The 14,379-nt window shown below is 45.9% G+C and overlaps 4 protein-coding genes across 11 annotated transcripts; 2 read left to right on the top strand and 2 right to left on the bottom strand.

Moving 5' to 3' along the window:
- Nucleotides 1–3: 3 nt before the first annotated feature.
- LOC108008331 (protein LTO1 homolog) lies at nucleotides 4–584 on the bottom strand. The gene has a single exon (XM_017072157.4). It carries the CDS (start codon nucleotides 427–429, stop codon nucleotides 4–6), a length of 426 nt encoding a protein of 141 aa, XP_016927646.3. The 5' UTR covers nucleotides 430–584.
- Nucleotides 585–677: 93 nt separating this feature from the next.
- wash (WASH complex subunit washout) lies at nucleotides 678–2,460 on the bottom strand. Its single transcript, XM_017072170.4, has one exon. The coding sequence runs from the start codon at nucleotides 2,376–2,378 to the stop codon at nucleotides 879–881; it is 1,500 nt and encodes a 499-aa protein (XP_016927659.3). The 5' UTR covers nucleotides 2,379–2,460; the 3' UTR covers nucleotides 678–878.
- Nucleotides 2,461–2,644: 184 nt separating this feature from the next.
- LOC108008764 (protein transport protein Sec61 gamma-2 subunit) lies at nucleotides 2,645–3,048 on the top strand. The gene has a single exon (XM_017072662.4). The coding sequence runs from the start codon at nucleotides 2,741–2,743 to the stop codon at nucleotides 2,945–2,947; it is 207 nt and encodes a 68-aa protein (XP_016928151.1). The 5' UTR covers nucleotides 2,645–2,740; the 3' UTR covers nucleotides 2,948–3,048.
- A 663-nt stretch (nucleotides 3,049–3,711) lies between these two features.
- On the top strand, nucleotides 3,712–14,238 carry Pcf11 (Pcf11 cleavage and polyadenylation factor subunit). 8 transcript variants are annotated; one of them, XM_065863368.2, is made up of 12 exons: nucleotides 3,712–3,881; nucleotides 4,833–5,096; nucleotides 6,133–6,258; nucleotides 6,326–6,541; nucleotides 6,601–6,909; nucleotides 6,970–7,660; nucleotides 9,057–9,639; nucleotides 9,698–9,803; nucleotides 9,862–9,964; nucleotides 10,133–12,478; nucleotides 12,534–13,007; nucleotides 13,077–14,238. In XM_065863368.2, the coding sequence occupies exons 2-12, from the start codon at nucleotides 4,914–4,916 to the stop codon at nucleotides 13,838–13,840; spliced, it is 5,901 nt and encodes a 1,966-aa protein (XP_065719440.2). In that variant the 5' UTR covers nucleotides 3,712–3,881; nucleotides 4,833–4,913; the 3' UTR covers nucleotides 13,841–14,238. The 8 variants fall into 8 exon arrangements, with proteins under 8 accessions (XP_065719440.2, XP_065719441.2, XP_016929069.3 ...); XM_065863369.2 differs by having other exon boundaries at nucleotides 9,081–9,639; XM_017073580.4 differs by having other exon boundaries at nucleotides 9,351–9,639; nucleotides 12,531–13,007.
- Nucleotides 14,239–14,379: the final 141 nt, after the last annotated feature.

Raw genomic sequence — 14,379 nt, forward strand, 5'->3', positions numbered from 1 at the left:
ATGCTAGAAACTGTAGTCCTTGCGCTCTACAGAAGGTGGTTCTGTGGCTGCTGCACCAGGGGTTTTCTTGGATCCCAACAAAGCGCGAAGACGGCGATGGGAGGACCGGATGTCCTGCACAGCTCCCACTATATCCGCCTGCGGATCGTTGGTGCGGGGAAACACTTCGATGAGCGAGCGCAGGTGTTCCAGACTTCGACGCACCTTGTCCGTGTGCTTCAGTTGCTGCTGGGCCACCACCTGACCCAGGATCTTGCCCAGCTCCTCGCCTAGGGATACTCCCTGGGCGTAGCCCAATTTGTAGCCCTCCTCGTTACCCTGCTCCTGGCCGTCCTTCAGTCCCTCCTCGTATCCCAATCGGGCTTCCTTTTCCTCGGTCAGGACAATGTCGTCAAATAGATCGTTAATATCCCGCGACGGACTTGTCATTATTCGTGGCTTTCCTTGAATACCTTGTAGATCCTCGCCTCCAGTTTAGATCGTTCCCAATTTTTAAGCTCGATTATAAATTGGAATATTTAAGTAATTATTTAAACTAATTTAGTTGTTATTTCAACTTTTGTCGAAATGTGGTTCTACTGTGGACATTTTACAGCACTGAAAATAAGCAAACACAACAGTGCTGTTATTAACATTTAACAGGGGTATTCCTTTGTTATCATTAATAGAAATTCAAATAATTTTAGTTGTTACTTTTATTCAACTGGTTTACTTTTATCTATATAATTTGGCATGCTCGCTTGGGCAGAGAATTTGGAATTCGTTCTAGAGATTGGTATAGTTTAAGCTAGAGAAGCTAGTGCTTAAAGCCAGCCAAGGCACTTTAACCGGTGCTAAAGCTACATAAACAAGGAGAATTCCGATTTTCCCTGCGTCCACTAGTTCCATCCGTCTTCATCGTCCTCCGAGCGCGCATCGTCACTGGACTGAGATCCCTTGCGGGGCTGCACCGGTGGTGGAATCACCCGGGAAAGCTGCTGCATCAAGGGATTGCCAGCGGTTGCTTCTCCGGGATTCTGGCTACCAGAGATTCCCTTCCGCCGAAGCATCAGCTTGTTGTGCAGGTCCGCCATCAAATCCCCCGTGGCAGCGGCTCCCGCCTTGGAGCGTGTGTTGTCCACCACATCGAGCGGAGCGGCCGCCTGCGACCGAAGACGTCCGCCGTGGACTCCTCCCGCGTTCCGTATGGCGGCCATTAGCTCTGACCGTGGATCTTCAGTGGGTGGAGGCGGTGGTGGCATTTTAAGAGGTGTGGATGGTGAGGGCGACAGTGGTTTCACAGCTCCCTTGGTGGGAAAGGGTGGTGGTGATGGAATCCTCTTCGACTGCGCTTGCGGAGGAGGTGGTGGCGGCGGTGGTGGTGGTGGAGGAGGCGGTGCCGTTGTGACTGGCGATGGACACTGTCCCAGACCCGTCTTCCTCGCCGGTCCTGGAATGTGCGTCTGTGCTGCGATGGCTTGAACCGTGACCTCCTGCTCTTCCAGACCCAAATCTGGTAGCTCTGGCAGGTCATTAAACTGCTGGGAAGGGGCAATGGGTGTCTGCTCCTCCACAGGCTCATACTGCAAGTCATTGGCTATACCAGGAAGATCGGGTAGATCCATCGGCACATCGATGGCGGGAGCAGCCAGGGCAGCAGGATTGTAGCGCAGATCCCCGGCTGGCGTGGCTAGTTTCGTTGTACCATGTGCCAAAGAGTGGGGAGCCGGAGCCAGCAACTTTTCAGTTGTGGGCCGAGTCGACTGACTGGCAACACGGCGGGCACTTTGCGGCGGTAAAGAGCGCTTCCAGGCATTCAGATCCTCGCCGTAGGCGAACTCATTGGTGTTAAAGCGCATCAGCGAAGGCACGGAACGAATTCCGGCCAAGGGAAGGGCTCCCAGACCCGCAGTGCGATTTGTTATCTTCCGTTCGACGACCAGCGGCGACTCGTGCTCCCGTTCGCCACGCACATGGAAGAAGATGTCCGCATCCTCCTGCTTTTGGTCCGTGTTGCTGTGGCTGCTGTATTGGCGCTGCAACTGCTGCTCATCCTGCTCCTCCATCAGCGGATTTGACACCACCTGTGGAAAGGTGGCTGGCAGCGGAGCCAGGACGTCGCTGGCCGGAAAGCGAGCGGGTGCAAAGATCTGGATGGCCCGCTTGGAGCCAACGAGCGCATCGATTTTTGCCTGGGCGCGCTTCACACGATTGTTTATGTCCTCAACCTTTGAACCATTTCTCGCCAAGCGGGCATCGATTCGCTCGAAAATCGAGTTTATGGTTTTGTGTAGACAGTCCAGGGACTGGGCTGCTTGGATTATGGTGTCCTCGTGGTGCAGGTCGGTGGCTATGATGGACACCTGGTAGGGGCTGTGCAGGTAAGGTGATTCCTCCATTTTTTATTGGCAAAAATATCACATATTTATTGCAATTTTTTATGGTTTTCTTGGTGGTGTGACTGTTGCTGAGAGCTACAAAAATATCAAAACAAATTAAAAATTTTAAAATTTGTTTTAATTTTTGAGGTGTTAAGTTATTTAAAAATTAATGCAAGAAACCGCTAAGTGAAGTTAAATCAGTTGTTGTACAAAATAATAAAAAAATTAAACAAATAAACTTCCCCTTTTCTTAGATATCCATTTTATGTATGTTTTGACTCTTCTATCTGGTAACACTAAAACTACAAAAATCAACACGGCAGCAAACGAAATCAGTTAATTTAGGTGAACATTTTCAGTTGAATACTCTTTAATTAACAATGGACAAGGTCGTAAAGTTCGCCGAGCCTGGACGCGCCTTCGCCAAGGACTCTATACGCCTGGTGAAGCGCTGCACCAAGCCCGACCGGAAGGAGTTCCAAAAAATCGCCATTGCCACCGCCGTAGGCTTCTGCATCATGGGCTTTATCGGTTTCTTCGTAAAACTGATACACATCCCTATTAACAACATCATCGTGGGATCCTAAAATGCAACAGGTGCCCAACGGACCAGGATGAACAGTACGATAATAATACAATGTAACTTACTTTGAAATAAAAATAAATGTCGGATTCTGTATGCATGTAACGTATTCGAGTTTTTGTCTTGGCATGAACTATTTGAAGATAAGGAATTGGGCGTAAATCTAATCAAGAGTTTCCGGTAGTAACCTGTCCGTGTGTAATGGGTCTCAAACCAGTTTACAAAGTACCGTTAATAACACGTTTGTATTATCATTACTCTTAGAGATTCATATGTATATAACAGTTTTCCTATCCGATAAGAAGTATAGAATCATATGTACATGATTGATCTGGATTACTAACCATGTTTGATTAAAATCAAATTACTTACCTTAAGTATTCATATGTTATTTAATAAAAAAAACGTAGGAAGGGTATTCCCTTAACAGCTGTCGAAGCCATTTATTTCTATACAAAGTCATGAAGATATATTTTTATTGGCTTAGAAATCGTTTTATAAGTAACTAACAATGAAAAATACATTTATACATATATGTTTTTACCCAACATAAAATAGGCAACTAGTCATAGGTGCTTACAAATTCAGCCGGTACAGTTCCTAAAATTTTCTGTTGAATTTTTAACATTTCAACTAATTAACAACTAAGGGAATACCCAGAATAATTCAACAAGTGGGAGTACGAAAAAAACATTAAAATTAAAATCGAATGTTGTTTCAAAAAACATCAAACTTATCGAATATTACGACTATCGATGTCATTCTACCCCTAACTTTTACTACGGTCACACTTAGTAAAGTAACTCATCAAAAATACATCGCAGTTGTTACGTGAGAGTTTTCAAACGCTAATTTTTATATTTTAACAGTGCTTTTATGAAATTTTTTCTTCGCAAAAGTGTCTGGCAGTGATTGTACAAATGTATTAGCATAAAAAGGTATGTTTTCCAATGTTCCTTCGGTGTAAAAAGTACTATCAAATCGAACTGAAAATTCGCGTGTGCATGTGTTGGTATCTTAAACGTGGCTTTGTCTGGGGCTAAATGCTGTTAAATAGAGCAAAAAACTAGCCAGTGCAATCAAAAACATAAATTTATTGCATTCGTGGATAAAACAAAGTGAGAAATGCTTAAACATGCACTTTTTTGGTTATTTTATTTGGCAGGCCACACATGCGAAAAATATGCCTCATGGTCGCCATATTGAATTTTCGTTGCCATCGTGTGCGTGTGTATGTATATATCAAAGTGGCTTGTTGTTAGTGGACGCGCGTGATTGTTTACTTCTGCTGTGAGCTATAGCCAGATATCGGGTATTACCCCCAGCCTTGTAATGTTAGCCTTAACCCTCTAAAGAGCGTTTGAATAATGTATGTACATAAAAATAACCTACATTTGGAACAATGGCGTTAAGATTAACCTTACAGCCATACTATTTAAATAACAATCTCAAAGATAATGTTTTATGCCTTTAAATGTTTTCTAGGGGTTAAACTCTTAACCTTCTCAAAGTGTGTATCTATTAAATTTCACAAGTAATCACAAATATATTCTTTAAATGCAATGCCCTTGGCAGTAAAGGGTTAATTTGAACTGTATACCTTTCAAATGCTGTACACCTTTCTCTTAAATCAAAACAAGACGGGGGGTCTCATTGAAATATCTTCGTACGTAAGCATCAATACAAGTTTCTCCCGAATTTCGCTCAAAGAAATATCTGTGACTGTAATTCGAGTAAGAGGCTTTAACAAAACTATATTATACCCCTGACTTCCTTAAGACAAGGAAATTATCCATCCAACTCTTGAAATAAAAGATACTTTGAAAACTCACCTTAGTTACCTTTGCGTGTCAAGTCATTTAACTACCTCTCCTTATTTTCCCTTGCAGCCGAAACCTAGCAACTGCGACTACTTCAAACCAAACAACTTGATCAACAGCAGGATCAAGATCTGGGATACGAAGTTCACAATGGATCAGCTATTTCAGAACTACCGCGACGATGAGCGGAGGATCGGCGAGGAGTACCTGTCCAGCCTGCAGGACCTGAACTGCAACAGCAAGCCGCTCATCAATATGCTCACCATGCTCGCCGAGGAGAACATCAACTACGCCCACATCATTGTCAAAGTGGTGGAATATTACATCAGCCAGGTTAACAAAACAAAAGCGTATTTACTTAACAACCAAGACACTCCAGCTTACACACAGCGAACAAAAGGTCGACACAAAAAGTGATTCTCCATGTCGAAATTGTGATAGAATGTGTAGTTTATTTTTTATACGGTTGCCGTTTATTTGCTGGGAAAACCAAAGAAGGCCTTATCCCATAGTTTCAATGCTTTTCTCACCACTTCTTTGGTTTTTTCTGCAAAAACACGGGCACGAATGCTAGATAGGTTCTTAATAATCTTAATATTTATCACATAACTTGGGTTTTAAGACGTGACTGATTTCGATCCTCTACAAAGGTAAGAAGTTTAACCTGCTCCTCGTTTCTTATTTCTTTCTACTTTGGATCCCAGAGTTTAAAGCTAAGAAATAACAAACCAACTAAAAAGAAAACTGAAAACGAAATAAAAAGAGAAAATACTTAAACAATTGTCACAAAGTTGTCTTTTATTTTATACAAAAACATTGACTGCTTACAATCAATCAGAAAATTGATGTGCAGCAATTTTTGTATTACCAAAAGAGAAAAGCACGTTTTGGTAAAAGTAAAACCTGCAGCTAAACCGAAATTAAAAGCCATAAGTCTTATAAGTAGTAAACTCTCTTTTTTTTTTGCCGCATATTCATGGTGCAATTTTCATTTACATTTCACTCGGAAAAGGGAACAAACCTGCTAACATCTACGCAAACACATTTAACTTTTAATGTTTGGAGACCATAAGATAAACGTAGTTTCCCTTGTTAGTACCCATTCTTTGGGAAAATATTCCTCTTTGCTAGACATTTGCTTAGTTTTGGTCGCCCTGCCGTGGAGATATAAGAAAACCCAGCAGCCGCTGGAGGAGGATGACTTCGATGGATGATCGCTGACCCTGCTGTTGTGTTGTCTGCCTGCCTGTCTATTCAGTTCAGCTCAGCATCCTTAGTTCTCTGCCCCTCTGTCTGAATCTTTGCTAGCGACGTTCCGTAGACACTTATTGTTCTTTATTTCTTACCTATTTTACAAAACTTTAAACAGGTGGCGCCCGAATTTAAATTGCCCATACTATATTTAATTGATTCGATAGTAAAGAATGTGAAAAGCAGCTACGTCCAATTGTTTGGGCAATGCATAGTCAACATATTCCTGCACGCCTTTGAGTCGGTAAGTGGCTATAATCACACCAAATAACTTCTTCGTGGCTAATTATTGTTTAATTTCGTTCACGCAGGTTCAGCACTCACAGTCGCAGCTCTTGGAAAAGGTGCGGGAGCGCATGTATGCCCTGCGACAGACCTGGAACGAGGTCTTCCCGCCCTCCAAGATGTACGCCCTGGATGTGAAGGTAAAGCAACTGGATAACAACTGGCCCATCACAGCCAAACAGCCAGCTAAAAAAATCCACGTCAATCCGGCCATTCATGTGAACCCGGACTTTCTAAAAACGGTAAGTGAAATCAATAAACATTACAAACCCATCGATGGATTAACATATCCTTCGAATAGGGTATGGTTCCTGTGATGCCCGTCAACCCCACACTGCCCAGCGACATGGAGGAGATACTGCAGGCCAAGACTCGCGAATTGTTGGAGCTCAAGAAGCGAAAACTGGAACTTGAGCTGGAGCAAACCAAAAAGCATTTAGAGGAGCAGGAACGTCAGCTAAACCAGGCCACTGACGCGATGACTGGGGCTCCCATGAGCATGCCTGCCCCGCCAGCAGCTGCTATTCGTCCGCCTATCATGGATCCCGGCCAGGCAATGCGTAATCAACGAGCTCCTGGAGCAATACCCAATATGCCAGTGGCTCCGCAGGTAAATTAGAAAGTGAGATGTGAACGTTTTCGAAGGTCTAATGCTTTAATGAACTTTCAGCAGTTTGCCAACAAGCCAAAGGTAAATCCTGTCAATCCGGCGCTGTTGAACTCTGTTCGCCAGCGAGATCCGCGACTAGCGCGCCAAATGCAGTCGCAGTCCTCACATCCCGCAGCGCCCGCACGCAACGATCCCCGCCTGGAGGCCAAGTCCAGCTCCTCACAGAAATCTAGTCGGTCGCGCAGCAAATCGCCTGTGCGCAACAGCAGCAGTCGCTCGGGAAAGAGTGGAAATTCCCATCACAGCAGCTCGTCTAGCCGTAAGCGAAGCGAGTCCAAGAGCTCCACAGCCTCCTCGTCCTCTTCGGGTTCGGAGGTGCGACACAAGGGCGGGAACAGCAGCAGCAGCTCCACCAACCAGTCTCCGGTGAAGCGATCCGGCAAGCACTCATCTAAGGAGCAGTCGGAACGCTATATCCGGAACGGCTCGCCAGCGGGATCATCAAAGCGCAAGAGCAGCTCTCCGAGTAGCTCGCCCTCTAAGTCAAAGCGCAGCGCTTCCCACAAATCGTCATCATCTTCGTTGCGCGGAAAAACATCTTCAGGGCGATCGCGCAGTCGATCTCCAGTCTTCATGGACGTTGATCTCCGCAGCAAGTCACCAGAATCCAAGGCAGCGGCTCCCTCGTCTCTACCTCAGGTGGCCGCCTCTTCAGCAGCAGCATCTAAAGCAGCAAATGATTTAGAGAAACGTAAGAAACAACTTTTAATCCTAATCTCACACTTGTTAGCGAAAAACCAAGTCGTCTTCGGCTTGGAACCTAGACCTACAGACAGCTTAGTTGAAAATTCAGAAATGATCAGCCACAATGGCGGCACTCGATGGCTTAGGCAGGTGGGAGGTCGGGCTTTTGGGACCGTGTGTGGTTGACAAGTGGAAAACTTCTGCGCTGCTATTACCGAAGGCTGTGATAAGTAAAACTGTGATACTAAAATGACAACAATATATATTGCTTATATATTCTACAATACTCGTTTGCATAAATGAAGTTCCTGCTGGACAGCAATCCGAGATGTTTTTTCAAATCTTCTGCTCCTTTCAGTCTCTTACTGATAAACATTATTTACATAAATTGTCTATAAAACGATTCCGCTAAATGCTGGAATTTTGCGCATCCTTCGTTGTTTTCGGGACCACATTTTTGGGAAGGGGAATTTGTTTCGTTTTAAGGCAACTAACCGTCAACCACTAATTAAATATTTATTCCATATTTTTTTATAAATACTTAAGAGTGCTTTAAAGAATTCATAAAAGTTTTGAAAATTCTAAATCAAAGTGTTAATAAAATGTGTTTAAAAACCTTTTGCATTCCAAGTTGTTTTAATTAATGCAAAATATAGCCAGGTGCCGCCTTTGGTGTGATTTAAAGTTGATTTTCGATTTGTGAATGTCAAACCAACCACTAAATTGAAAGCGAATCAAAACTAAACCATAATGATTAAACTGTGAAGTATTCCTTGTACCTTAAACCGACTATTGATATACATTGATTAGATGAAAAGAAACTAAAATAAAATAAAGACTGCAGTTTTAATTTTGTCTTGTTAACAACCGTGTGTAAACCCAAAGTGAACAAACATTTTTAAACTTAAATCCAAATCTTTGGAAACTCTAGAACCAGATTAAATTTAGTTTTATTTTAAGCGTACGTTGTAGTTGGCTTCCATGTAAATACGAGCCAGCTAGCTGTATCCGTAAATGTATCTATATTATTTTGTATTTGTAGAACGGCACTTTTACCCCATTATTCTCCTTTGATAATATAACAATTTTATTTGATTTTTTATAGTCTAACCTTGATTTCGCATTGGCTTCCCAACGGAGCCCGTGGATTTCTTAAATTTTGATTTATGCATTAGTTCTCATACATATTTCTCTAGCCCGATTGTTGTGCCTGGTGTTTGTTGGCCTTGTTCCCCTTATGATTTTGCCACCTAGTTTCCCCGACTTGGTTTACTAAGCACTTTCTGCCTTATTTTTTCCCACATTTCGTTGTTCTTTTGCTTTTATCTGATTAATGATAACCAAATCCTCTGCCGTAAGAAAAAAAAAACAATGTGTGCCCACAAGCAAAATCAATTTTCTAGCTACATTTCAAATACTCGAACCAGGCCCTCCTCCAGCTCCTCCAAGTCCGCCGATTATAGATGTATCGAGTATGGATATTGACTTGAGGCGGCCAAAGACGCCGCCTCCCCCAACATTCGACTCATCGGAAGGCCACGACCCGAAGGAATCAAATAGCGGCAACATCAGCAGCACAATAATACTAGCTAGTGGCGCCTCCAACGCCTCCCCACCAACCGCGTCCACTTCCAAATTGCCCGCAAAAGTGTCGTTCAAAATACAAAAACAGTTTAATAAGTTAGAAAAATCTACAGCGAATCTATCAACAGCATCACTGCTAAACCCCAATTCCACGACTTCAGCAGCCACAGCAACAGCATCATCATCTCTAGTCAGGCATCCGTCGCCCAGTCCCTCGTCCTCGTCCCTCTCCTCGCAGGGTAATGTATCGGACGCCCTGCAGCAGTCCATCAACAAGTTGCTCCAGGTTCAAGGTGGCTCTGGAGCCGCCGAGAAACGTCCCGCAGACGACCTGCCGCCAGAAATAGGCGACGAGGAGCAACCGCCGCAGCAGAAGCGCAGCAAGTCAACCAAACTGGACGCGTAAGTGATTTTCTAGAGTCCTTAAGGGATAGATTTTTCATATCGATGGCTTCTTTAGTCTCTTTGGCAGTGAAGATGTGGACCTACGTCGTGAGATTCCAACTGTTAAGCCAGGAGTAATCGTTGTGGAAGACGACTCTATGGATAACTGCGATGTCAGCAAGGTATGATTGATTTATAAGTGATTTTTTGACTTTGTTATAATTTTACTTTGACCCTCAGCCCACGAAGAAATCTGGCTCGCCTCCAAAGAAGGCAACGTTAGAAGAACTCCGTGCCAAGTTGGCGAATTCAGCTAGACTCCAGAATAAGCAAGGAAAGTCTGGTAAGTAATAATAATGTATAGGGCCAAATAAAATAGTTTGAACCATTAAAGACAAACAAACATGATTTGATCGGTTTTGGAAGTCTGAAATCTATTTGTTCTTTTTATTTTGTTAATAAAATCCGCCAGCTTATAGCTAATTGTATTTTTTTCTTTAATTTCCTTTAGACAAGGTAAAGGATCAGGCAGTCTCTCAGCGCCTTAAGCAACTGACCGAGTTGAAAGCCAACGATGATTCCCAGGAGGCGCACGACGAAAAGATGCGCACGATTCTCAGCCAGGCTCAGGAGATGTTCGAGAATCACAGCATGAACCAGGAACAGTACAAGGATCTGGTGCAAAAAGTGGTGGCCATCAATGAGAACAGCAAGTTGAAGGATGCTCGACGCCGAGACGATGATCTAGAGCGCAATGCAGCCAGGGATGCAGTGCTACGCAAACGCATTCCCAAGCTGAAGGGCAACGAAAATCATTCCTCGGGCTCGCCGCGTAGCGATGGATCACCGCGATACGAGGATCAACCAGCGCCTGCCCCAGAGAAACCCCCGAACAAAAGGGATAAGACCAAGAGGGACGTTAAGCGTCGCAAGCCCAGCAAATGGGGTGATCAAGTGGATCCGGTTGCTGCACAGCGAAGTGCTTGGCAAATACCTCCCAATGCCAATAATATTAATAACAACAACAATAACAACAAACGGATCGGTATCCAAATGCCCGTTCAGCCTCAGCCTGGATTCCGTGGCATGCCTTGGCAACAGCCACCGGCCATGGTAATGGCCCAGTCTGCAGTTCCACCGCCACCACAACCACCGTCGATGATAGGTCTACCACCCGTGCCGCCGGTGACCATGACCAAGGCCATTAATTCCCTTGATAATCCCATGGCAGATGTGGTGCGCAGCATCACAATCGACGGAGGATCTAAGGAGATTCGCTTCTACAACCAGGTTGCCATCATCTTCATGGATGGCGATCAACCGCATGAAATTGGTTTCCAGCAGGGTCAGCGCGTTATCCTAATAGACCACAATGAACCACTGCCGCTTTGCTTCAATGATGATTACAAGCCGTTCCAGTTGGATGGTCAGCTGCACCGCATTCGCTTCGGTTTCCCATCCCGCGAACTCTACATCGACGAACACTGGTACGAGATCTATTTTGGTGGTCCGCCCGTATCCGTGCCCATTGGAAACAAAATGCATGTAATCAAGGCAGAGGGTCCACCGCCAAACGTGGACATTGGCCGAGTGCGACGGGATTTGGTCGTGGGCAAGATCAACATGATTGTGGATGCGCATACTATAGTGCCGCTCTTCCTGGACGCCAGACAGCAGACGTTCCAGCTGGGAGCCGAACAGCATTCGCTGCAGTTTGTGGACAGTTTCCAATACGCTTTGCTCGATGGGCAGCTGCAGAAGATCGAATACGGTGGCCTTCCGAAGGGAATGACTTTAAATGGCGGTCGCAACTGCTTCATTCGTTTTGGCACGCTTCCCAAGGGAGTCATTGCGGGCAAGACACATGTGGTAGATATGGTGTATATTAAGACTGAAGCTCCGGCAGAGCCACCCAAGCCGCCGCCAATGATTGTTCGGCCACCGCCCGTGGTGGAGCAACCAAAACCTGCTCCAGCAGCTGCCGCTGCTCCTATTTCCCTGCCAGCAGCCGCCGCTGCGCTGGAGAGCTTGAACATCAATGACTTGTTCCAAAAGCTTGTTTCGTCTGGAATAATTGGTGGTGCTGCTGCTGCGCCATCTAAGCCGGCTGTAGATTCTTCAGCATCCAAGGAACCAACTACCAAAGCTAGCGAGGCCTCACCAGCACCTGCAACAGCTGCTGCTCCTGCTCCAGTTCCTGCTGGTCCGCCCTTGGAGCCCATCAAGCGCATCGATCTCCGCAAGCCAGAGACCATCAAGACTCGCCAAGCGGCGGTGGTAGCCACTCTTTACCTGGGAATGCAGTGCAGCAGCTGTGGAGTTCGGTTCCCGCCAGAGCAAACCATCAAGTACAGCCAGCACTTGGATTGGCACTTCCGCCAGAACAGGAGAGAGAGAGATTCCACCAGGAAGGTCACCTCCCGCCGATGGTACTACGATCTCAACGACTGGCGGCAATACGAGGAAATCGAAGATGTGGAGGAGCGAGAAAAGAACTTCCTGGAGGCTCAAGGACAACCAGGCGGTATTGAGGCCCTCGAAGAGCTCTCCCAGCAACGGTCGCTGGATTCACCCGTGCCAACGTGCGCCGCAGGAACGGATGATGTGGATCACTGCTGCGACATGTGCCATGAGAAGTTTGAGCAGTTCTACAACGAAGAGCTCGAGGAGTGGCATCTGCGTAGCGCTATCCGTGTGGAGGACAAAATCTACCATCCACTGTGCTACGAGGACTACAAGGCCTCGTTGAATCCCCCGGCGGAGGTGAAATCCGACAAGGATGTGGACATGAACAACACCGATGATAATGCCATGGATACACTTATCAAAGTAGAAGACGACGATGATGATGATGATGGTAGGTTTAGCATTAATAAATGCAAATGGTCCAGTAATAAACACATTTTTAGTAGGTGCCACCAAACCACCGCAATCCATTGTGGATGATGATGACGATGATGTCATTGTGCTGCCCAATGAGGAGCCCAGTGTCACGGAGATCGTCGACGACGACGACGAGGACGAATACGTCCCCGGCAATGTGACACGGGCGGACATGGGCAACGAGTCCCAGGACAAGCCAGAGTCCAGTTCCGAGACAAAGGAAGCGGAGACAGAGAAGGAGAAGCTTGGTGAACAGCCCCAAAGCGAATCGGCCAATGAGTCGGATGTGGAGATCCAAGAGCCAAACATTCCCTTCACCGATCTGGACACCTATGTGGAGAAGGAAATGGATGAGGCCACTAAGGCGGCGCTGCTCAACGTGAAGATCAAGGAGGAACCCAAGGACGAGTATGAGGACGACGAGGACGATGGCTTTGAGGACGTGGGCACGGTGGTCTCCCTGTTGCCGCTGCCCGAGGACGAGATCTCCATCCACAGCAGCGGTAAGTTCTCAAATGACTTCCTCCCCTCAGTAAATGATCAAGTTGCTCAATCGTCTGGCATCCTGGCAGAAACTCAAACGCACACCATCGGCTCATCGGCTTCGCCGGCCACCATCGAGCGGCCCGCATCGGTGACCTCGCTCTCCTTGCCCGCCAACGATGCGGACGAGGTGGAGCAGCAGGCTGATGCCGCCGCCGATACGGAGGCGGAACTGAACGGAGAGAAGCAGGAGTCCACGCATAACCTGAGCTCAGTGGGTCCGGCGTTACCTTTGGCTAGCATAGTTAATAAAATAAAGATAAATATCACTAAGAATACGAGTAGTAATAGTCATAATAGTGCCTCCAACGCCACGACGACGGACACGCAAGTCTCGGCCATCAGCGTCATCGGTGGATCAGGAGGAGCAGCAGCAGCTGGTGGTGGTGCATCCGGAGGCGGAGAGGCCACGCAGCAGCAGGTGAACGCCATTCAAACCATTTCCACCATTCCAGTGCTATGCGGCGGCAACACGTTCGTGCCGAAGATTGCGACCAGCACGTCCTCCAATGTAATCAGCTCGATCTCGGTGATTGGCAGCAGTTACGGCGGAAGCAGCAGCAGCAGCAACAATGGCAGCCGGAGCACAAGTTCCACCGCTACATCCACTGCAGCTGCATCGCTTCCGACGGAGACGGCCAGCCGGAAATCGCCCACCCCGCCGCCCGCTGCCGTGGAGCCGGACCCGGAACCCGTCGTCGAGATGAAGCCGGCGCTGCGGAACGCCACGCTGAAGCGGACGAAGAAGGTGCACAACGGCATCGAAACGTCGGGCCTGTGCTCCATCATGTAAATCGTGACTCATTACCAGGCCATGATTATTCCTATTTAATTTTTACTACGATTACTTTTACACGTTACTTAGTTTTAGATAGCCAGCGAGACGTTCTCCGCCGGAGAGCGTCGCCTCGTGATCCTTAGGTACCCGATATTTCCCCCCCAAATCCGGCGCATAAACACACGTCTAAAATAATTTATTACCGAAAACAATACAATAACTGGCAAAATTTAATAAAAAACCACTTACAGAATAAAAACAGAGTATACATAATTTGTGATAACTTTATAACACTAGCAAACTAATCACATTTATTTGACCATTTTGTCCACATCAAGCCCAACAATGTGTAATATTGCGTATTTTTTATGCCGATTTGAGAAAATAAACAACGAAAAATGAATCCAACAGAAGATATTTAATCCATTCTTTTATGCTTTTTAGTTGTTAGTTGACTTATAATCGAAATATATAACTAATGAATTCTTAATAAAGGAATATATTCAAATTAAAATCAAAGCTTTTTTAATTAAGAGAGGGGTTAAAGTTATGGG

The sequence above is a fragment of the Drosophila suzukii genome, chromosome 2R, assembly GCF_043229965.1.
Source record: "Drosophila suzukii chromosome 2R, CBGP_Dsuzu_IsoJpt1.0, whole genome shotgun sequence".
Classification (NCBI taxonomy): domain Eukaryota; kingdom Metazoa; phylum Arthropoda; class Insecta; order Diptera; family Drosophilidae; genus Drosophila; species Drosophila suzukii.